The sequence below is a fragment of the Chrysemys picta genome, chromosome 3 (assembly GCF_011386835.1).
Source record: "Chrysemys picta bellii isolate R12L10 chromosome 3, ASM1138683v2, whole genome shotgun sequence".
Taxonomy (NCBI): domain Eukaryota; kingdom Metazoa; phylum Chordata; order Testudines; family Emydidae; genus Chrysemys; species Chrysemys picta.
The window spans coordinates 187065493-187089398 of record NC_088793.1 but is presented as its reverse complement, the minus strand read 5'-3'; the positions used below and the strand labels follow the sequence as shown (position 1 = coordinate 187089398).

The window sequence follows — 23906 nt, the reverse complement described above, 5'->3', positions numbered from 1 at the left end:
AAGCATATAATAACCTATCCCCTCCCTCTGTTTTTGGCTGCTTAAAATAAAAGTCTGGGGGGAAAACTGGCTGCAAGCTGTCTGACAACCAGGGTGGATTGATTTAAATCAAAGCAATTTTAAATCACCAATTTTAATCATGATTTAAATCAGAAAGCAGGAAACCTAGATTTAAATAATTGATTTTAGTCCCCGTTTTGCATCTGTAGTTTTTAAATTATTTTCCTAAAGAAAAGTTTATTCTTATTAGACCATTAACACATGTTAATTTTCAACTAACTATAACATTTATACTAAATTTGGTACCTCAATTTACTACCCAGTATATCTATACATATTTAATTAAGAAATTATATAGCTTAACATAGTTCCATTCAGATTCATATTTTTACATTTTTTATTATGTTAGAAAATGGTAAATGATGCATTTTTTATTTCCTAGATGATTATTTTTTTTATTTGTGATTTGTGTCAACCTGGATTTGGATGACAATTGGAATTCAATTAGAAATGTACAAAAGCAGTATTTTTAAAAAAATCAATAAACCTACCTTAATGTGCTGGATACATTAAAAAAAATTATCAAAACACATTTGGCATTTAAAAATGATTTATTAAACAAAGGAAGCATTATCCATAGTTAGTGAACTGAATTGATCGTTTCTGGTCACTGTGTCCTTCAAAATGTTAGAGCTACTAGATCTCATCCTCTAGTTTTTATTCTTAGATTGGAAAAGGCCAGCTTTTTCAACACTCAATTGGCTTCCTAACTTTGAATGAACTAATCATTAAACTGAACTTGTTGAATAAATTGAATGGAAGGAATATTATTTCTGCACCTAAAAAACAGGTACTGCTATCACTTTAACAAACTCTAGTACTGATGATTTCCACCAGTTCAGTGATGTGACTTTCTTTTAAAATTTTGGCTGCAATCATATACTGCTTAATATTATTTTTTATTTAAGTGATTTGAATAGATTATAGTAAATTTAGGCCTTAACATATTTTATTATTTCAAATGTAAAGTTTTACATTTAAAAACAAAAATGTATTTAACTTAAATAAAAATATTATTTAAATTAAAATTCTAGGGCTGTCAAGCTATTAAAAAAATTAATCACGATAAATCACACTGTTAAACAATAATAGGATGCCATTTATTTAAATAGTTATGGATTTTTCTACATTTTCAAATATACTGATTTCACTTACAACACAGAATACAAAGTGTACAGTGCTCACTTTATATTTTTATTTAAAATATTTGCACTGTAAAATCAAAAGAAATTGTATTTTTCAATTCACCTAATACAAATACAGCAATCTCTTTATCATGAAAATTGAACTTACAAATGTAGAATTATGTACAAAAAATAACTGCATTCAAAAATAAAACAATGTAAAACTTTAGAACCTACAAGTCCACTCAGTCCTATTTCTTGTTCAGCCGATTGCTCAGACAAACAAGTTTGTTTACATTTGCAAGAGATAATGCTGCTCACTTCTTGTTTACATCCACTTCTTGCATCCGAAGAAGTGAGGTTTTTACTCACGAAAGCTTATGCCCAAATAAATCTGTTAGTCTTTAAGGTGCCACCAGACTCCTTGTTGTTTTTGTAGATATAAACTAACACGGCTACCCTCTGATACTTGATCAGCAGAAGGTTGATTTTCTTTTTTGGTGGTTTGGATTCTGTAGCTTCCACACTGGAATGTTGTTCTTTTAAGACTTCTAAAAGCATGCTCTACACCTCATCCCTCTCAGATTTTGGAAGGCATTTCAGATTCTTAAACCTTGGGTCCAGTGTTATAGCTATCTTTAGAAATCTCACATTGGTACCTTCTTTGCATTTTGTCAAATCTGCAGTGAAAGTGTTCCTAAAACAAACAACATGTGCTGGGTCATCATTCAAGACTGCTATAACATGAAATATATGGCAGAATGCGGGTGTGACAAGGGTCCCAGTGAGAGCCAACTGAGGTCACTCAATTAGGGTGAACTCTAAAGAATGGAGCAGATAATCCCCAAAACTGGTGGATATTTTTAATACTTAGATTTACCAAGCCAGCATAAAACAGCTTCACTGGCTGCCCAGAAACCAGCAACACAGTTCCCTTGAAGTAACCCAGCCTCAGGCCTCCATCCAGGTACCCAAGTCAAATATGATGAAAATTTCTGAAAATCTTATTTCATCATATAAAATAAAAGGTTCTACCAATCCCAAAGGATCGGACACATTACCTCCCAGGTTCATGAATATTCCAGCTCTTACCCAAATACACGCATACAGCCCAATTCTTATTAACTAAATTAAAATTTATTTTAAAAGGAAAGAGAGAGAGTATGGTTAAAAGATCAATATACATGCAGACATGAGTTCGATTCTTAAGGTTCAGATACATAGCAGAGATGGTGAGCTTTGTAGTTGCAAAGAGTTTCTTCAAAATTTAGTTCATAGGTTATAGTCCAATGTCCAATATCATATCCAGGGTGTACCAGCTTAACTGGGATCTCATCTTGCGACTCAAAGTTCCCCTGATGAAGCTTAAGCAGATAAAAAGGATCAGGACCCAAGGATCTTTTATAAAATTTCAGGTCTTCTTTGAGTCCCTTGGGGAACAACAGGTAATCAGGGCATCTTTGAAGTGGGTCCACTTAACATAGGGTTACCATATTTTAATTTTTAAAAAGGAGGACACTCCATGGGGCCCTGGCCCTGCCCCAACTCTGCCCCCTCCCCTGAATGCTCTGCCCCCTGCTCCTCCCCCTCCCCTGCTTCCCGCGAATCAAATGTTCACGGGAAGCCTGAAACAGGGAGGCAGCAGATAGGCTGGGGCGGGGTGCGGCGCGGCTCAGTCCGGCCCTCCTGGGCGAGGGGCTCCCTTCGGCGGCTGGCCAGCCGGCACAAGCCAAGAGGCTCTGGCCCCAGCGTCTCCCGCCCGGCTTGGGCCCTGGGGCCCTGGCTCCCGGTCAACTGCCTGTGCCCACACCCCCGGCCCCTGGCTGAGCACCGCGCCGGCCCCCGGCCCAGCACTGCACCGGCCCTGGCCCCGGCCCCCAGCCAAGTGCCCACGCCCCCGGCCCCTAGCTGAGCACCGCGCCGACCCCAGCCCCGGCCCCCGGCCAAGTGCCCGCGCCCCCGGCCCGGCCCCTGGCCAAGCACCGCGCCAGCCCCCGGCCCAGCACCACGCCGGCTCCCGGCCCCGACCCCCAGCCAAGTGCCCGCGCCCCCGGCCGAGCACCGCGCCGACCCCAGCCCTGGCCCCCGGCTGAGCACCACGCCGGCCCCCGGCCAAGCACTGTATCGGCCCCCGGCCGCTGGCCCAGCACCGCGTTGGCCCCCGGCCCAAATGCCTGCCCCCCGGCCTTGCCCCTTGCCCAGCACCACGCCGGCCCCCGGCCCAGCACCACGCCGGCCCCGCGCCCCTGGTCCCAGCCCCTGCTGAGCACCACACCGGCCCCCAGCCCCGCAACGCCAGGCCCTCCCTCCCTATTTTCCAGGACATGTCCGGCTTTTTGCGATTTCCCCCTGGATGGGGATTTGAGGCCCAAAAAGCCGGACATGTCCGGGAAAATCCGGACGTATGGTAACCCTACTTAACTATATGAATTAACATAAGACAATTGCCTGTTCCTCCACCATTAACCAATGATTTGCAATACATTTCAAAGAGAGGTGAATACAGAGATATCCAGTGTTTACACTTCATTTAAATACTAGGATGTTCTTTTGATCTCTCAATTATCAGAATACAGCATAGTCAGGGACTGTTGATTACATCGTTGACCACTACCCATACATATGTAAATACACAAAAACACAAACTTTATCTCCCCACATGCCTTTAAGGGTTGATTTTGAGTCATTTATTTTGCAGGATGTTTAATCCTTTCTGGCCATGCATCACAACGGGTAAAACAGAGCAGGAGACATACTATTCTCCCCCAAGAAGTTCAATCACAAATTTAATTAACACATTATTTTTTTAACAAGCGTCATCAGCATGGAAGCATGTCCTCTGAAATGGTGGCGAAGTACGAAGGGACATACGAATGTTTAGCATATCTGGCACGTAAAGACCTTGCAATGCCGGCTACAAAAATGCCATGCGAATGCCTGTTCTCACTTTCAGGTGACATTGTAAACATTATCTCCTGTAAATGTAAACAAACTTGTTTGGCTGAGTGATTGGCTGAACAAGAAGTAGGACTGAGTGGACTTGTAGGCTCTAAAGTTTTATGTTGTTTTGTTTTTGAGTGCAGTTATGTAACAAAAAAAATCTACATGTGTAAGATGCACTTTCATGATAAAGAGATTGCATTACAGTACTTATATGAGATGAATTGAAAAATACTATTTCTTTTGTTTGCCATTTTTACAGTGCAAATATTTGTAATAAAAAATAACAATATAAAGTGAGCATTGTCTGCTTTGTATACTGTGTTGTAATTGAAATTAATATATTTGAAAATGTAGAAAAACATCCAAAAATATTTAATAAATTTCAATTGGTATTCTATTGTTTAACAGTGCATTTAAAACTGCAATCATACGAGTTAATTGCGATTAATCAACAGCTCTAAAAAATTCCAATATTTTTATTTTTAAATAACATCATCATTTTTATCCACCCTGCCTACAAGAGAACAGGAAAGGGGAGAGTTTTACCATCATGGCTTCTACCCTCATCGTCCTCTGGGATGTCCCTGAGATCCACTCTTACACCCTTGGGCCTTCACCGTCCTAATCCCAAGAGATATCCTGACCAAACCAGGCCAAATAGAAGGATCCAGATAACAATATCACCTCCACTGGCTTCAGCTAAATCCTGAATACCACCTGGTATGAGAGATTTTGTGTCATGCACAAACATGTATCCTTTTCCTTCCGCACCTTCTTTCCTATGGCTCTCTTTTTGCCTTCAGTATAATTAAAATCTGGCATTAGGGGTTGCCAACTTTCTAACTGCACAAAACCAAACATCCCTGCCCTGCCCCTTCCCTGTCCCTGAGGCCCCTCTTCTGCCCCGCCCCTTCTCCTAAACCCCGTCCCCGCTTGCTCCATCCCCCCTCCCTCCATCGCTCGCTCTACCCCACCCTCATTCATTTTCACCGGGCTGGAGCAGGGGGTTGGGGTGTGGGACGGGGCTCCAGAGGGTTGGGTTTCAGGGGGGGTATAGGCTCTGGGATAGGGGTGCGGGCTCTGGGTGGGGCCAGAAATAAGGGGTTCAGGATGCGATTGAGGGCTCCAGGCTGGGGCAGAGGGGTTGGGTGTGGGTGCGGGGTGAGAGATCTGGCTGCGGGTGCAGACTCTGGGGTGGGGCCAGGGATGAAGGGTTTGGGGTGCAGGAGGGGGTTCCGGGGTGGGGCCAAGGGGTTCAGAGTGTAGGATGGGGTGCGAGCTCCGGCTGGGGGGTTGGGCTCCATCTGGGGGTATGGGCTCTACGGTGGGGCTGGGGATGAGGGTTTGGGATGCAGTAGGGGGCTCAAGACTGGGGAAGGAGGTTGGGGTGTGTGGGAGGGGGTTTGAGGTACAGGGTCCCGCAGGCGCTGCCCCCAAAGCTCGGGGTGATGGCAGCGTGTGGAGCCTCCCTGTCCGCCCATGCGCCTGGGGCGGCAGGGACCTGGCAGCCACTTCTGGGAGCCGTGCGGAGCCAGGGCAGGCAGGGAGCCTGCCTTAGCCCCAGGCCCCTGTTACGCCGCTCACAGGACTTTTAACGGCCTGGTCAGCAGTGCCAACCATAGTCACTGGGGTCCCTTTTTGACTGAGATTTCAGGTTGAAAACCAGATGCCTGGCAATGCTATCTGGCATAGGCTGGCCAAGACTACATATTTTGCAACACTGCTGTAACCCTGTGACCAAAGAAACAGTTACAAGAAATGCTCTAAATAATCCAATGCTGGCACAAGTTTGCCAGGTATCGGAGTGGATAATAAGGCTATGTGCCATTGCTATTGCTCAAGCAGCAAGGTTATAGGTGAAAGTCAACACCAGACAGAACCTGCATTTTCTATCTCTGTTTTTCTTTTCTTTCCCTTTTTGTGTGTATTTGCCTTGTTTTGATCTTCTGGGCAAAGGGATCAGACTTTAACAACAACAGCTCCACCTCTTCTCAACTGTTTCTCTTTTGCCCGAAAAGGATAGTTCTTACCTTATTTAATACTGTCTAAGAGACAGTCAGGGAGATTTTCCCCCTCTAAAACCTCTACAGCTTAAGAAAAAGGGAACAAGGGATATTGTTCAAATGAAAGCCATACTTAATATTTTACATTCCAAATACTTTGTTTTTCCTTCTTTTGCTGTTTCTTTGATAAAAGGTTAAAAGGATTTGTAATGGCATGTTTGCCCTGGTATTAAGCAGGACAAGGTAAGATCTCTGTATACCAAACCCCAAACCTGATTTAAAACTGTTTAATGTTGCACAGTGACAGGGTCATGTTAACACCTTTGACTGTCTGGGCCCATATAGTCCAACGATATTAATATAACAGACTTTTGGGATTCGCTCCCCCTTGAAGGTGCTCAGATGCCCTACTGGGCTCTCTCAGAATCCTTGGCTTTGGCTCTTTCACTCATGGTGCCAAAATGAGCTGTCACTCACAGCAGATTATGCAGATCTTAATGATGCGACCTGCCCTCTCCTTTCTTACATGCTTTGATGGGCAGTGAAACGGCTAACAATATTGACATTTGAAGTTTTACCGTTGGGTATCTGAGTTAGCAGCTATTGAGGTCCCTCACCAAAGGCTCTTACATAAATTAAGTTGTCATGGGATAAGAGGGAAGGTCCTTTCATGGATTGAGAACTGGTTAAAAGACAGGGAACAAAGGGTAGGAATAAATGGTAAATTCTCAGAATGGAGAGGGGTGACAAGTGGTGTCCCCCAAGGGTCAGTCCTAGGACCAATCCTTTTCAACTTATTCATAAATGATCTGGAGAAAGGAGTAAAAAGTGAGGTGACAAAGTTTGCAGATGATACTAAACTGCTCAAGATAGTTAAGACCAAAGCAGACTGTGAAGAACTTCAAAAAGATCTCACAAAACTAAGTGATTGGGCAACAAAATGGCAAATGAAATTTAATGTGGATAAATGTAAAGTAATGCACATTGGAAGAAATAACCCCAACTATACATACAATATGATGGGGGCTAATTTAGCTACAACAAATCAGGAAAAAGATCTTGGAGTCATCGTGGCTAGTTCTCTGAAGAAGTCCGCGCAGTGTGCGGCGGTGGTCAAAAAAGCAAACAGGATGATAGGAATCATTAAAAAGGGGATAGAAAATAAGACAGAGAGTAACTTATTGCCCTTATATAAATCCATAGTATGCCCACATCTTGAATACTGCGTACAGATGTGGTCTCCTCATCTCAAAAAACATATACTGGCATTAGAAAAGGTTCAGAGAAGGGCAACTAAAATGATTAGGGGTTTGGAATGGGTCCCATATGAGGAGAGAGTAAAGAGGCAAGGACTTTTCAGCTTGGAGAAGAGGAGACTAAGGGGGATATGATAGAGGTATATAAAATCATAAGTGATGTAGAGAAAGTAAATAAGGAAAAGTTATTTACTTGTTCCCATAATACAAGAACTAGGGGTCACCAAATGAAATTAATGGGCAGCAGGTTTAAAACAAATAAAAGGAAGTTCTTCTTCACACAGCGCACAGTCAGCTTGTGGAACTCCTTACCTGAGGAGGTTGTGAAGGCTAGGACTATAACAGCATTTAAAACAGAACTGGATAAATTCATGGAGGTTAAGTCCGTTAATGGATATTAGCCAGGATGGGTAAGGAAGGGTGTCCCTAGCCTCTGTTTGTCAGAGGGTGGAGATGGATGGCAGGAGAGAGATCACTTGATCGTTGCTTGTTGGGTTCACTCCCTCTGGGCACCTGGCATTGGCCACTGTTGGTAGACAGGATACTGGGCTAGGTGGATCTTTGGTCTGACCCAGTACAGCCATTCTTATGTTCTTATGAGATGAATGGCACAGACCACACCTCTCAGAGCTATTGTTTTAGGTTCCAACAAATGCAGGCAGATAGTTATATTTGGGTCATACTTTCAAGCCTATCTCAGCTAACATAACAGCTAGATGTTGCTTTTTATTTTTCTGTTATGATGAAAGGTTAGATTCTGTAGAACAAGGCGGCAGCATGAAATGGTGCCAATACACCACACTGGAGCAAAATGGCTCAACCTGAGCCTGGCCACAATGTCTACAAAGCACCACCAGCTGACATTGGCTAGGCAGGTGTTGATCTGAGACTCCTGCTTACTGTACAATAACTTATTTCTCTCTACTCTTCTAATCTCATTTGTTTGTCCTGTTCACCTCTTGCATTTTGTTATAACCTAGATTGTAAGCTCTCTGGAGCAGGGACTGTCTTTTAACTGCCTATCTGTACAGCCCCAAGCAGAATGGGGAGTAAACCAAATAGGGTCAGTATTTGGAAAAATCTTCCTGGAAGGAGACTGCATACTGACCCCATTTGTTATACTCTTGTGCATGCAAAAATAAACAATTTGCTTTTCAGAAGTGCTTTTATGACCTGCATGGATAAATCACCTTTGTCACAGACGGATTCAGTGTATCCAGAGAGGGGCTTTTCACTATCAGAGGCAAGGGAATCACCCCAACCTTTCCTTCAGTCTTGTGGCAAAATTTTAAAAATGGGGCTCCCATAAGCCCTCTTCAACACATTAGAAGTTCTCCTATCCCTATAACTTTTCCATAAGCCTTCCCATGGTGACTCCCAATCTCTAAATGGCCATATCTCATGTGACCTAACAGACTCAGGAGTATCTCTGTCTTCATCCTCTTTTGCTCAAACCAGACCTAACTGTGCTTTGGGACACACTATTTTAATTCAGCAACCATCAAAATTCAGCAGAAAGGATGCTTGGGCTGTTGTACCATATGAGAGGATATTGAAAGACAGAATGAGGTCATCAGGAGGAAGGATTGAGGTCTAAAGCTAGGGAAAAGTAATGAAGAAAGAAGGAGGGGGATTTTTTTAAATACAAACATGGGGGGGGGAAATATTCATGCTAACTTGAGTTTGAAGAAACAGAAAGGACTGATTAATCCATCCTTACTTCAGGTTTAGCATGACATGGTAGCTGAGGAGAAAGATATAGGATGTCCTGTGATATAGGAACTATATGTGACTAGCCCTAAGCTAGTGACGAATTAGGCCTAAGGACAATAAAAAACATTGTTCAACAGCTGGATCCAGAAGCTTTAAAAATCCTCTAACTATACAGGGGATTTTCTGCACTACATGGTGAGGTCCATTAATTAACATGGATTTTCTGTAAAAAGGACCCTCCCTGACTAAAAGACACATGGAATTTTAAGTCCCTAGGCCTGTCATACTTAGACACCTGTGGTTGGTACAGGACAGTAAAGTAACCTTCAAGAACAGTTCTGCACAACTTCCTGTGGGACTGTAACGAAACTGTGGGATTCCTTTCAGGACTGGAGAGTCTGCTGTATTCCTTGCTCTTTTGAGTTGTTTATTTTGGAGCCCTGCCGGCATTTGCAAGGTCATGCCGGATACTACTCGTCACACTATGTTGCCTATGCATGAAATCCTCATTTTGTGCAAAGCTCACAAATATATATTCATGTCATAATATCTTAATGTCCAGGGATAGTTTGAACATGCCGAAGTGAGAGCGGTTGCCATGCATGCTCTGCATTATTGTGACAAAATAAGCCAATGGGGAGAGTTGTCGGTTTGAGACTGGAAATCATAAGGGACAGTTAAGATAGTTACATGGCTGGAATTAGGATATCCTGCAGAAGGTAGAATAATATTTTGGCTCCTATGAGTGCAATTAGTTATGTGTGAAGTACACATGCCAAAACTGGAAATTGTGTCCATTTTATAGTAATAATTATTGTGGAGCCATTTTCAAGGTGGAATTATGGGCAGTAAACCTCTGGGGAGGGGCTGTGCTGCCCATGCATTAAATCCTCATTTTGTGTAGACTTAATGAAAAAGATAGTGTCTTGTAATATGTTCTGTTCCGTCAGTTGTTTCTGCACAGCATTATGGGGATGCTTTGTTTGTGCTTAATAAATGCAGTGATAATTTTGCTGTATGCTATGGCTGCAAATGTTCCAACAAAAAACATTTTGTTAAAATGGAATTAAGGTTGTAAATATGTACTAATAACTTAAAGCCAAATTCTGTGATAATTTGCAGCCCACGCAACCTCATTGACCTCAGTGGAGCAAAAGTTCTTAAAAGAACATTGTGGGCTGGATTCTCATCTCTGCCACACTAGTCCATTTACAATGGTATTACTGAGATATTAATCTTGTCCTGTAGTTTAAAAGAAAAAAGTGTCAGAAACCCAGGAAATTCGAAGTTAAACTTACACTTTAAATAAAATTCAGGGTGGGATTTTCAAAAGCTTTCATCATTGGCCTAACTCTGCTCTCGCTGAAGTCAATGGAAGTTAATGTTAATTAACCTTTAACCTTATGGAGGGCAGAGCTAGGCAAACACTCAGCACTTTTTAAAATCTCACCTTTTGTATTTCAAGATAAGGGGAACAACCTTAAATCTGTTTTTGCCCCCATCTAACCTTCACACCTTTTACCTGCACAGAGTACACCATCAGCATTCATAACATGAACCTCAGCTCACATGCTGACCCATACTCAATACAATGAGATATACACCAGCCACACATATGATGCATCTACCCTGCCACCGGACCATCTTCCAATTCATTGTCCCTTTATGAATCAACCACACAATCATCTCCTCTTCTATTCTCCAAATACAGTCCAAAGACCTATTCCTTATGGCTGGGATTGAGCATTTCTTTTCCCTCGTTAGATGGTAACATCTTATTTTACAATCTTAAGAGCTGGAGTGAGAAATGATTGAGTGTGAGACAGAGAAGAAATCAGATTATCATCATCATGACGAACCAACAATAATCAATAATTAAGACATTTTCCAGCTGTTTTCCAAATGATAACCTAAAACTTCACAGGATGTTATAAAGCTCAGTTTGCTCATACCTGTAATTTACTTTCAGTTCTTAGCATAAAAGATATTAGGGAATTGAAAAGTACTACTATTAGCATAAAAATGAGATAGGGCCTGTTTATTGTGTGCATTAATTTAGCAGAATATATATTACACAACTTTGCACTGGAAGTACGAGGTCACAGTAGATACGACTTGTCACACTGTGTTGCCTATGCATGAAATCCTCATTTTGTGCAGAGCTCTAAAATATATATTCATGTCATAATATCTTACTGTCCAGCGCTAGTGTGAGAGTTCAGTCTATTGTGTATGCAGCATATGTGGAGACAGACTCAACATCGTTTGAGGGATCTATTCTTCCCTCAATACACATGTTAACTGCCATCAACTGAAAGTTATAAATATTCACGACGAAGGAAAATACACCCATTAATTCTCTATCAAGCTATGTCAAACAATAAGTTTATATGGAACAAAACTGTAGTAATATTAGCATTTTTTTTTTATGTTTGGGTGAATATTTTGGTCAAGTAGCCAAAGCCTGGCATCAATTTAAAAAAAAAAGTCTGTTACCCTAAAAAACTGAACAATATATGGTTTTCATGACATATAACAAGACAAAAGAGTAGTTAGGGTTGGATGAATTTTCACGTACGGTACAGGTATTGCATTAATTAAACAGAACTTCATGACAACCTTAGAGATAAGACAATACTTCCCAAAAACTCCAAGACTGATATACATCCAAAATCCCAATCCTGTTAATATGTATCAATTAGTAACAGTAATAAGTTTAGGGTACCATATCAACCTCACTGCCTACCCACCTCCTAGCTGACTGTGTTGCTAGCCAGTCTAGTAACCTCGTGGCTTATAACTATTGTGACTGCTCTGTCAGCCTCTGAATCTTATCCCCCTCTATGCAGATCTAGACTGGGGAATCATGATTGTCAATGTGGGTATGTGAATATTAAATATTAGCGCTCAATAAAGTGTGTTTTAGTTGAAAACAAACATGAGATACTTGGAAGAGCAGCTTCATAGGGGGACAGCTGCTTGACATAAATCTTAAATCTCAATTTTGGTTTGAATGAAGAAAAAAGTTACTGCTGCTTGGTCTTGAATAAGAGGGCAGAATAGTGGCAGTTCTGGCCAGAACAGTTAACCAGTCTAGGCTATAGACAGTTAAAGTAGCATAGAAATTAGAGGACCACCTGGTAAATAGCCACAACAGAATAGCAGTTAAGGATCAACAAAATGCTCCCATTAAAAGGTCCTTTTTAAGTAAACAGCCTTAGACCACCAAGAAAGTTTAGGACTGATAAGCCAAGTACAAAGTAAAGGGGCAAAAGATGGGCACATCAGAGAGTACAAGCACTCCCTCTAAAGGTCTTTTTCACAAAAAGTAATTTAGGCAGGCCCAGCCTAAAAGTAAATGTAGTGGAAGTTTATTTTGGGAGGTAGAAGGCTATTTGTGTTGTTGGGGTTAAAACAGTGGCAGTGGCCTCCAAAACTCTTTAAAACACATTTATTTCCAATGATCTCAGAGTACAAAATTTTTACATGGTTTAATTTTTCATTCTAAACTTCATGTCTAGACTTTGTAATTTTGTGAGGCACCAAATACCATGGTGATCTGTATAGTATGAGAAGCAAGATTTCTATATAGACTGCACATACTGTCATGTGACCAAATTCTGCAGTCCTCACTCATGGTCCAATCCAACAAGGATGCTGCACACAAAACTCCAACTGAAGTCAATGGGAGCGCTACTCAGGCCCTCAGTCCTTATGCAAGGTATCTTAGAAATGACGTCAAAATTTGCCCCATCATTTCTATTTTTCACATTGTCTCCATTGTTCTATTGTATCATTGCCATGTAGATCTGAATACAAGGTTTTCAATTATAATAACAATAAAAAATTATATAACTGGGAGTCTTTGCATTATAGAAATACCCAAAGAAATACATGTTGAAACCAGTTCAGCATATGACTTCCTTTCAGGTTCAGATGGACGGAGATGATGAACTGTGAGTGAGTAAAAAGCAACAGAGGGTCCTGTGGCACCTTCTGAAGAACTAAGGTTCTTACCCACGAAAGCTTATGCTCCCAATACTTCTGTTAGTCTTAAAGGTGCCACAGGACCCTCTGTTGCTTTTTACAGATTCAGACTAACACGGCTACCCCTCTGATATGTGAGTAAGTAAGACACTGAACACAAACATCTTTGCTATCTGCAAACACAATTATAAAATATGGGGGGAAGAGGGGTATGAAAAGCAAATGTGTTATCGGTTTAAGTCTCATAGGTTTGAAAAGTTCCAGAGTCCCGAAGAGCCTTGATAATGAGACAGGAATAGTATCTTGGGACACCCAGCCTATTTTGAAATCACTCAGGTGTTTGACCTTCTCAAACTCTACAAAAATAGCAGCATCAAAGAGGAATAAAGCAAGTTACATTTGGTCTTCTCCCGAAATGGGAAAAAACAGGGCCCAATCTCACATTGTCAGAAAGCATTGTAAGGCATGGAGGAGCAGACCACAGATATTATATATGTAGGTATAGACATACTTTGCTTCTATTTACAAGTTCTTATTAGCACCACAAAACCTGGAGCCAGCCAATTATTCATTCCAGTTCTCCAAGTTCCACTATCTAAACAGATATTTTTAGCAGCCTCTGTTATACCAAAGAAAAAAGGGGGGGGGAAAGAAAATTTGGACCCCAACACATACTGGTACAACAATGCCTGAAAACCCTGGATCCAACACCTGGATCCTGCCAAATTCACAATATGTTGAGATGAGGATGACTGTGGTGGACTAAGATAAGCAGCATATGTGTTAAATTAAAAGATGATAAAACTGGGGAGTAGGCATCCATTAGTTAGCCAGATCCAGGTGCCAAATTAAGAGTTTCTGCAGCTTCCTTGTAGCAGGATGTGTTTGCAGCACCCAGATATTTGGGAAGGTGGCAGAGGGAGTAGAAGTAACACTTGTTCTGTATTTGAAAAGTATCATTCTGATTTTGTAGCCAAAAGTTTGTCAAGGTGGAGATGCCAGATCAGAGATTTTCTGGCTCATTTGCACTGGGGCACATCAGCATCTGGATTGTTAAGGTGAAACCAGAATAGGCAAACAGGGGCTCTACTTAGGTGTGTAATTTGAGTGCTTGGGACCAAGAACTGGCTGGATCCAGTAGCTGGTTCTGAGTGTTTGCAGAACTGCTGCAGCAAGATCTGGATTATTCTGGTGTCAGAACAGTGCCTACACTTACTCTCTTTAGCATTAAAATTAGAGGGGGAGGCCAAAAATAGACAAGATGTGGCTTTGACCCAGACCCACTAATTGGGAACCTCTCCCCTCACAAGAACATTTCCTGGAGGAAATGGCCCTTGGACTCCTCCTCTCCCTTCACCTGGCTCCTGGGCAACTCGCCCTGACCAACACTGGCGGGGAGGGGCATGCTGGGACCTCGCTAACCGTGCAGGTCACAAAGCAGGGCTCCTCTCTCCCCGCGCTCCCCCGCCGGCCGCCTGCCAGCGCGCGCGGCACAGAGAGCCCCTTTGCGGCGGGCGGGGAGCGGGGCTCGGCTGGGAGGAGGAGCCGCCAGTCAGAGCTAGGCATGTGTGACCCCGGCTGGGGGGCGGGAAGGGGGCTCCTGCCAGGCGCTCCGAGGGGAAGCAGCCACGGCGACTGCTGTTACCTCCTTTATCTCCGCGAGCCGGGGCGGGGGGGGGGCTGCTCCCCGCGGCCGCCTGCTCCCCCGGCTACCTCGCCATCCCAGGGGCACCCACCTCATCCCGCCACTTCAAAGCAACCAGGGCAAGGCACCCCGCGGGGCGAGCAGCACAGGGCAGCACCCGCCGCGGCTGGAGCGAGGGGTGGGGCCGGGGCCGAGGTCCCGCTCCCGGAGGGTGGCCCTGGCTCGCCCCCTGCACGTTGCACTTACCCCGGAAACGGCGAGGTGGCTGCAAACTCCTTTGCGCCGCGGCATTTTTTTTTTTATCCCGTAATCCAGAGTCTTTGGGGCTGCCAAATGTAAACACTCCGCCATGATTTCTTTGTTTAGATCATTGAACCTGCCCCTCTCTCTCTCTTACTCAGTTCTTTATTTATTTATTTCCCATCATCAACACCACCACTATGGGTTGGTGTGGGGTTTTTTTTTAAGGGTTGTTAGCTTATACCCGCTTTTAACAAGAATTGCAGGGGGACTTTGGGAGGGAGAAGCTCTTGGGGTTGTTTTGTTTTAATTCCAGGTTTAAAAAAAGAATTCCCCATTCCTCCCCCCAACACAAAATCTCGGGAGGCGCAGGGAGTGAAGGAGATTTGCTTGCAATTACAGTTTCCTCCAGGGTGGGCACAGAAAGCTTTAGCGACACTAGATCTCCTTCCCCCGGCCCTTTCTGCCTCCCCTCCTTTCCCAGGAGCAGCTTGTAACCGCTGTACTGCAGCCAAGTTTGCCTTCGTGCTGTTTTAAAGTCACGGAACGGGCAAAAGCAACGGGCAAAGTTCTTGTCAATCGCCGCTTGAAAATCTACACGCCCAGCATCTCCTCTCCTTAGCAAGCACCCGGGGAGAGAGAGGAAGGCGTTCATTCAAGCGACATCTTTCTCTCCCGCTCTTGTAGAAAACTATAGCATTTTGCAAATGCCTCATCCAGTCCAGCTCCCAGGTAGCTACATGCTCGGAGGAGCAGAGTGGAAACTTCCAGAATGCAAGTTTCTAATGGCTTTGCCTAGATTCATGAGAAGTTGCGGCTGTTCGGTTTGTTTTTATTGGGAGGGAATTGGAAATCCCCCGGGGACAACATTTTTAATGATAGAAGCTTTTCAGGAAGTATTAGCACTTAGTTGAAAGATGGTTTCTTCACCCCAGCTTCATCCATGCATTCTTATAAAGTACCCCCACCCCTAATTATTAATAGTATTTTGCCTTTAAACACTGATCAAAGCGTTAAAACTACTTTATTTGTATTATTCCTATGTTATAGACAGGTGCCTGATGCTGCCAGACCTGAAAGCCAATGGATTTTTGTAGGGGTCTTCTGCAAAGAGGATGCAGGGAGCTGAGGCAGAGAGAAGATTAGGGCTGAACTCTGCAAGATGCTAAATTCTGAGCACTTACTGCTCCCACTGACTTCACAAAAGGTGCTCATCCTTTTGTAGGATTAGGACATCAAGTGACTTGCCCAGCTTCACACACACAAAGGCCCTGTCTACACTTGCAAGTTAGAGCGCATTAAATCAGCCCCGGGTGCCCACTGGCAAGGCACGTAGAGCGCTGACTCCGTGGCTGGAGTGCCCCAGGTAATCCACCTCCGTGAGAAGCATAAAGCTTGCTGCGCCACAGCTGGAGCGCTGCGGCGCCAGTGTGGATGCCCTGGTCTATTAATGCACTCTGATCAGCCTCCAGAAGTGTCCTACAATGCCTCTTCTAGCCACTCTGGCCATCACTGTCAACTCTACTGTCCTGCCCTCAGGTGAGCAACCGTCAGACCCGCCCTTTAAATTCTCTGGGAATTTTGAAATTCCCCTTCCTGTTTGCTCAACAAGGCATGTAGTGCTCTCAGCTCATCTTTCCAGGTGACCATGCCTCCATGCACCATGCGATCCCCAGTATGGAGCAATGGCGAGGTGCTGGACCTCATCAGTGTTTGGGGGGAGGAAGCTGTCCAGTTCCAGCTGCGCTCCAGCCATAGGAATTACGATACCTACGGGCAGATATCAAGGGCCATGATGGAAAGGGGCCATGACTGGGACGCACTGCAGTGCAGGGTTAAAGTGAAGGAGCTGCAGAATGCCTACCACAAACTGCCACTCCCACAATCTGCCGTTTCTACGAAGAGCTGGATGCGATACTTGTGGGCGACCCCACCTCCACTCCAAAGACCACCATGGACACTTCAGAGGCTGTAGCAGCACAGAGTTCAACAAGGCAGAAGGAGGAAAGCGGGAGTGATGATGCTGAAGAGGAGGGGGGCCCAGAGCCAGAGGACGGCCCGGCATCCCTAGATGCATGCAGCCAGGAGCTGTTTTCAAGCCAGGAGGAAAGTAGCCATTCGCAGCGGACGGTGCTTGGGGAAGAACAAACAGCAGAGGAGGTGCCTGGTAAGTGGCTTTTATTTTGGGAAGGTAGTTGTTTGGTGCGGGCTCTTGGGGCGAGGAGGGTTGCAGAAAGAAGGGTTAGGGCTGCGTGCATGCCTAGATGCGGAATAGGGCGTTGATGTGCTCTCATCGCGGTAATCGGCCTCAGTGATCTCTTCAAAGGTCTCATGCAGAAGCTGGGCAATCCGTTTGTGCAGGTTCCTTGGCAGAGCTACTGTGCTCCTTGTCCCATTAAGGCTAACATGTCCACGCCACTGTGCCATGAGGGGCGAGAGGACCATTGCTGCACACAGGCAAGCGGCATAAGGGCCAGGGCGGAAGCCGCATTGTAGTAGAAGACCCTCCCTTGCTTCCCAGGTCACCCTCAGCAGCAAGATATCTTCCAGGACGAACTCATCCTGTGGAAAATGTGGGGACAGTGTTCAGTATAGGGCCCCCTGCAGCTGTTGGCTCTCCCCAAGGCATAGAACCAACCCCAGAGGACACTATGGCTCTGAAACAATCAGCCCCCCTTACCCCTGTGCTTACTCACCATTTTGGGGCTCCTGTGGGTTATGTGCTCTCATTTGGGGACCGGTACTTTCTGCTATTGTGTACACTGTGCTTGTCTTTAAGTACGGGGGAATCATTGCTCTGTCTAGTGTGAACAATGCTGCCCCTGTAAAGTGTTGCATTTTGGCTTTACAGATGCAACCTTGAGATCCCAGCCGTCCTTGTTATCAACGGCTGAAAGACTACAAAGAATCAGGAAGCGTACACGAAGAACCAAAGAGAACCTGCTGCATGAAATCATGCAGCAGTCCCTTACTGAAAATCAAAAAAATACAGGAGTGGCGGGAGACTGAAAGGAAGCTCCGCCAGCAGAATGCGGATCACCGGCATCAAAGCACGGAGCGGCTCATAAACATTATGGAGCGCCAAGTGGACCCGATACAGGCACTTATAGCACTGCAGATGGAGCAGATCCTTGCCTGACCCCCTGCAGCCCTTGTCCCAAAACTCTTTCCCTTGTGCCCCCATGTCACCGCCAACCCACTTCCCCCAACATCCAGTTTCGTACCGCCACCAGCTGCCTCCAACACCTGTAGCTTCACCACCCAGCCTTGCAAACTACGACCCTTACCCTTTGTAATCAACCCCCATCACCATGCATTTTAGCCAGCCAGAAGTGCAGCACTCATTGGGCAACACTCCAGACAGGAAGGCTGAATATGATAACAGGACATAGGCAAATCTGTGTGTAATGGGGCAAGACTCACTCCTGCTGGTGTCCTGGGAATTAGCTCTTTTTCCAGCCTTGGAGCGGCTGCTGCAGGCTGACGTCTCACTGCCATTGGGCCCCCGTGTCCCTCCCAGACAGTATAAGAGCCAGTCATCACAGGCAAGGGGGTAGGCCCTGCTGTCTTCCTCTACCACCCAGTACCTCAGGGGTGGGCCTAAGACCAGGCCCTGCAGCCTGGGGAGTCACCAGCCTGGAGCTCCCCTGCCAGTGATTTCCCTACATCCCCCCTGAATTTCCCCAACACCCTCCCCCAGTTTTGTTAACTAGTTACATGCCAATTTAGTGGCTGTTTGGAAATTTGAATTGAAATTGAAACATTAATACACACTTTAAAAGCATATACAGTGTATGATAAAATATGTGTATCTGAAAAAGTATAATAGATTTGAAAAGTATGAACATAGACTAGCTTCCTTATACAGCTGTTGTTTTTTATGACAATGTCAGTGCATTCATTTCGGTGATGTTGGCCAACCTAATAATTTCAAATGATGATTTGTAAGCAAAGTCTAAATGAGCTCTCCCTGACAGCTAGTGATGAGCTGGGGCTGGGGGGAAAGGCTTCAGGACCAGATTGTATTTACATTCACACCTAATCTACCTAGGTATCCAGCAAACAGAGCTGTGTTGCCCAAGTGATAGATTTTGGCTGGGGTTGGGTTACAAATCACTTGAATGCGGGGGGGGGGGGGGGGGGAATGAAATGTTGTTGTTCTTATTGTATGAGTAAAGGGCAGTAGAACTGTACTTAGCCTGTGCTGATTGAGAGCATCAAGAGAGAGGGTGGGGACCTGTCCCTCTCCACTGTTTAAAGACAAAGCTGATTAGGCTCCATAGATAGTGTTTTGTTCTGTTAAGTGACCACTGCAGCTGAAATCACTGATAATCAGGTCTAAGTGCTTAGTCCTGCTGTGGAGACAATGTTTCTGTGGAAGAGATGGCCCAGACTGCAGTAGCAGCGAGGTCCCCCCACTGAGAACTCAGCTGAAATCACTGAGAGCTGGGTGGAACCTCAAGAGACCAACTCGCAGAGGTAACAGTGACAGGTGGCAGCAGAAGGTGACTGCGCAGGGCCATTGGCAACAGAGTGGTGGAGTGAATGGTGGCACAACGAACAGCAGTGGCCAGAGCAAACAGTGAACAGCTGGAGGAACGAGCAAGGTGCCTTCTTGCCCCCCACCTGGGAGGTGTACTCATGTGAAAGCACCTCTGAACTCTGAGTCTCCACTGATCAAGGACAACACCGGTGAGTGGGGTGCAGTGGAGGGAAAAGTAAGGGGCACGTTAAATAAACATTTGTTTCTTGGACTATATTTTAGTGACTTTGCTCCAGAATGCTAGATTTTTGACTGGGAATGGAAACTTATATAAATATGTTTCCTAGTAGGCCAAGATTTTTAAAATGCATTATTTGCCAAGATTGTTATCTCATATCGTTGCTATCTTGAGAGGTCATTATGTTGGGGAGTTTCTGTACTAAACATTTTTATTATTATAATTAATTTTTACATAAGAATGGTCATACTGGGGCAGACCAATGGTTCATATAGCCCAGTATCCTGTCTTCCGACAGTGGTCAAGGCCAGGTGCTTCAGAGGGAATGAACAGAAGAGGTAATCATCAAGTGATCCATCCCCTGTTGCCCATTCCCAGTTTCTGGCAAACAGGCTAGGGACACTCAGAGCATGGTGTTGCATCCCTCCCCATCCTGGCTAATAGCCACTGATGAACCTATTCTCCAGGAATTTAACTAGTTCTTTTTTTAATCCTGTTATAGTTTTGGTCTTCACAGCATCCCCTGGCAAAGAGTTCCACGGGTTGACTTTATGTTGTGTGAAGAAGTACTTCCTTTTGTTTTTTTTAAACCTGCTGCCTATTAATTTCATTGGGTGACTGCTAGTTCTTGTGTTATGTGAAGGATTAAATAACATTTCCTTATTCACTTTCTTCACATCAGTCAAGATTTTATAGACCTCTATCGTATCCCCCCTTAGTCGTCTCTTTTCTAAGCTGAACATTCCCAGTCATTTTAATCTCTCCCCCTTATCATTTTAATTGCCCATCTCTGTACCTTTTCCAATTCCAATATATCTTTTTTAGGATGGAGTGACCAGATCTGCACACAGTATTTAAGGTGTGCACGTACCATGGATTTATATAGAGGCAATATGATATTTTCTGTCTTATTATCTATCCCTTTCTTAATGATTCCCAACATTCTGTTTGCTTTTTTGACTGCCATTGCACATTGAGTGGATGTTTTCAGAGAACTATCCACAATGACTCCAAGATCTGGAGTGTTAACAGCTAATTCAGACGCCATCATTTTGTATGTATAGTTGAGATTGTTTTCCAATGTGCATTACTTTGCATTTATCAACATTGAATTTCATCTGCCATTTTGTTCCCCAGTCACTCAGTTTTGTGAGATCCCTTTGTAACTCATCGCTGTCTGCCTGGGACTTAACTAGCTTGAATAGTTTTGTATCATCTGCAAATTTTGCCACCTCACTGTTTACCCATTTTTCCAGATCATTTATGAATATGTTGAACAGTAATGGTCCCAGAACCGACCCCTCAGGGATACCACTATTTATCTCTCTCCATTCTGAAAACTGATAATTTATTCCTACCCTTTGTTTCTCATATTTTAACCAGTTACTGATCCATGAGAGGACTGCCCTCTTATCCCATGGCTTACTTTTCAAAAGTCAATTTAAATTAAATACATTTTTTTTTTAATTATATTTTTTTAGAAATCTACATCTGTTATGTGTTCATTATCCTTATGTTAAATTTGAATTATCCTAACAAAACATTTTACTTTATTCATATCTCTTTTATATGTTGCAGGTCAAAGTGAAAATGAAAAGACAAAAAACAATACAACAATTTTTCCACTCAAAAGCCTCAAAAACTAACCAAGGTGAAGAACACATCAAGAACCAAGAATATATCAACATGTCATCTGAAGGTTTAAGTGGTATATCTACATCCGACCAGCCTGAAGCACAAATACAGCTACTTACTGAAGAAACCGTGTCTCCAAAACCTAAAGGCGGTTCCCGATGTTTGTCAGTCAAAGTGTTCCCATTTATTGAAGTTACAAAAGATGGCTACTGGTGCACCTCTTGCAAAAAAGCTTACAAAGAAGGAAAGCTTCCCAATGGTATAACTGGTAAAAGTGGAGGAGCTTGGTTTGTCAAACCGATCAGCAAAGCCAATGCTGACAAACTACGTGAAAAGGCTGCAAAACACCTGGCCTCTGGAGTGCATCAACATGCAGAAAGCCTTATAAGCCCACTTTCAAAGCCAATTTTAGAAGTACTTAATGAGGCTGTTAAGAACGTTGGAGACACAACACAGTTCATGCGAACAGACATGGCTGTGGTATTCTACTTTCTATTTAAGCAAGAGATACCACACACTACAAACTGGAGGCCAATGTTAAGTGCATTGTCACTTGTTCATCCTGAAGTGGAACACTGGTTCCGAACAAGACCAGCAAATGCTCACTATCTTTCTGCAAGAAACTCAACTGACTGGCTAGAAGTATGCGGTGCAACAGTGAAAGACTCAACAGTTGAAAAAGTGAAGAACTCTCTCAGCACATTCAAAAAATTTGCATACATGGCTGATGAATGCACCAATGCAAATGGACATCAAGTATTAAGTCATTGGGTATGTTATATTGATGTCAGGGGTAGGCCAGTAGATGCAGTTCTAGATGTTCATGTTATAGAAGACACATCGGCTGCATCTGTGACAACCCACATCTTAGAAGAGTTAAATGCTTGTCAATTGGATCCCAAACAAAGGGCTGCTTGTGCATTTGATGGAGCTGCAAACTTCTCTGGAAGACATGGTGGAGTACAAGCTTTGCTCAGAGAAAAGTGTAACCCTAATCTCTCCTATACACACTGCAGAGGCCATCTACTCCAACTTGCACTAGTATGAGCTGCAGAATCTTCAAAAGACATTTAAAAAGCTATAAATATAATGTCTTCATTATATTCTTTTTTCAGCAAGAGTCCAAAAAGACTGAATATCTTGGAAAATATAGAAAATACACTGGGACTGAAGTTCAAATTAGTCCAACCTGGGAAAATCCTATGGCTTTCTCATGAGCGATCCTTGGCTGTTGTCTGAATATTACTCCAGCCGTTATTACTGGCTTTGGAAAATATCTACGAAGATGGGATGGATCTAAGTAGTGAGGCTGGTGGATTACTTTTGCTGCCTCGTTCAGAGAAGACTATTGCCATTCTCTCTCATAAGTCTACTGTTGAAACCACTTGGGTCATTAAACAATGCCATCCAGGCATCTGCTTCAACAGTAGTAGATCTTTGTCCAGGAATAGAAGCTACATTTGGATCAATCAGAGAGCTATCTATTGAAAAAGTACTGGAAGAAGCCAAGACTTCAGTCCAGAAGTTGACTAATGAAGGCATTTATATTGAATCCTTAAGTGAAGAAGACAAGAAATGTTTGTTAAGACAACTGAAAAAGTACACAGACTTGATTCTTAAAAATCTACAACTGCGATTTCTAGATTCTACTCAACCTCTATGTAGCTTTTACAGATGCCTGTCCTATAAAACACCAACAGTTGAGTGGAGTGAGGCACTACCAGCAATGGGGCTGCCATGAGATCAGGACAGAACAGAGAATTTGAACACAGAGTGGAATATCATACGACGAATGAATGAAGATTTGACTTCAACTTCTTTTTTATCATCACTAGTGGCTCGACCCGATCTTTGTGTTCTGTTTCCTGGGATGAAAGAAGTAGGAATTCATCTCTTGCTGCTCCCAGTCACAACAGCTACAGTTGAGCGTTCTTTTCCATCATTGAATAGAATTTTGTGTTCTGAAAGAAGTCACCTTGTGCCTGATCATGTGAATGAACTAATGAGCATATCAATTGAAGGAATGGAAGTACCGGACACACGAGAAGCCACCAAAGATGAACACATTGCATTCAAGAAGTTCATTAACAGAGTTGTGCAAAATTATAACAAGAAACCAAGAAGGATGTAGATGTAATGCTTCATAGAAGGCTTGAGTAGCCAACTTTAATTTGTGTGATGATTTTAAAATATGAGTTAAATCTAATAAAATGGTCATGAAACATTTTTCAGTTTTTACTGTGGTGCCATATAGCCTACCTTCACCCTCACAGTCTCACCCCTCATCGGCCCTGACACACACACCCCTTTAAATTCAAACACCCCTCCTAATTTCAATTCCTGGGGAAAACACTGTCCCCTGCTCCTCTGGCTTTTCCCCAGCCCTGCTTCACTTTCTATAGACAGCCAGGCCCTGCTCCCTCCAAAACTAGAGAGAGAGATTCTAGCTCCAAGCTAGCAGCCCTTTTATAAGGACCTGCTGTGCTCTGTTTGGGGCGTGGCCCCAGCTGTGCCTGCTTTCCTAAGCAGCCTGGGCTTTTCCTTACAGCCCCAGCCCACTCCCAGGGCCGGAGCGAGTA

At 43.8% G+C, this 23906-nt stretch overlaps 1 protein-coding gene and 1 long non-coding RNA gene across 4 annotated transcripts in view; one reads left to right on the top strand and one right to left on the bottom strand.

Annotated features, from left to right (window-relative positions):
• LOC103307546 (uncharacterized) overlaps positions 1-15112 on the bottom strand; it is a 544737-nt gene extending 529625 nt beyond the window's left edge. For both annotated transcript variants that reach the window (XR_010599941.1, XR_002887874.3), the window contains exon 1: positions 14978-15112. This is a non-coding gene — a long non-coding RNA (uncharacterized LOC103307546). The remainder of the gene's footprint in view (positions 1-14977) is intronic.
• On the top strand, positions 13992-23551 carry LOC135982539 (uncharacterized). Of its 2 annotated transcripts, none has more exons than XM_065589624.1 (4): positions 13992-14992; positions 16022-17138; positions 17823-19663; positions 21271-23551. In XM_065589624.1, the coding sequence occupies exon 4, from the start codon at positions 21283-21285 to the stop codon at positions 22372-22374; it is 1092 nt and encodes a 363-aa protein (XP_065445696.1). In that variant the 5' UTR covers positions 13992-14992; positions 16022-17138; positions 17823-19663; positions 21271-21282; the 3' UTR covers positions 22375-23551. The 2 variants fall into 2 exon arrangements, with proteins under 2 accessions (XP_065445696.1, XP_065445695.1); XM_065589623.1 differs by lacking the exon at positions 13992-14992 and adding an exon at positions 15563-15703.
• Positions 23552-23906: the final 355 nt, after the last annotated feature.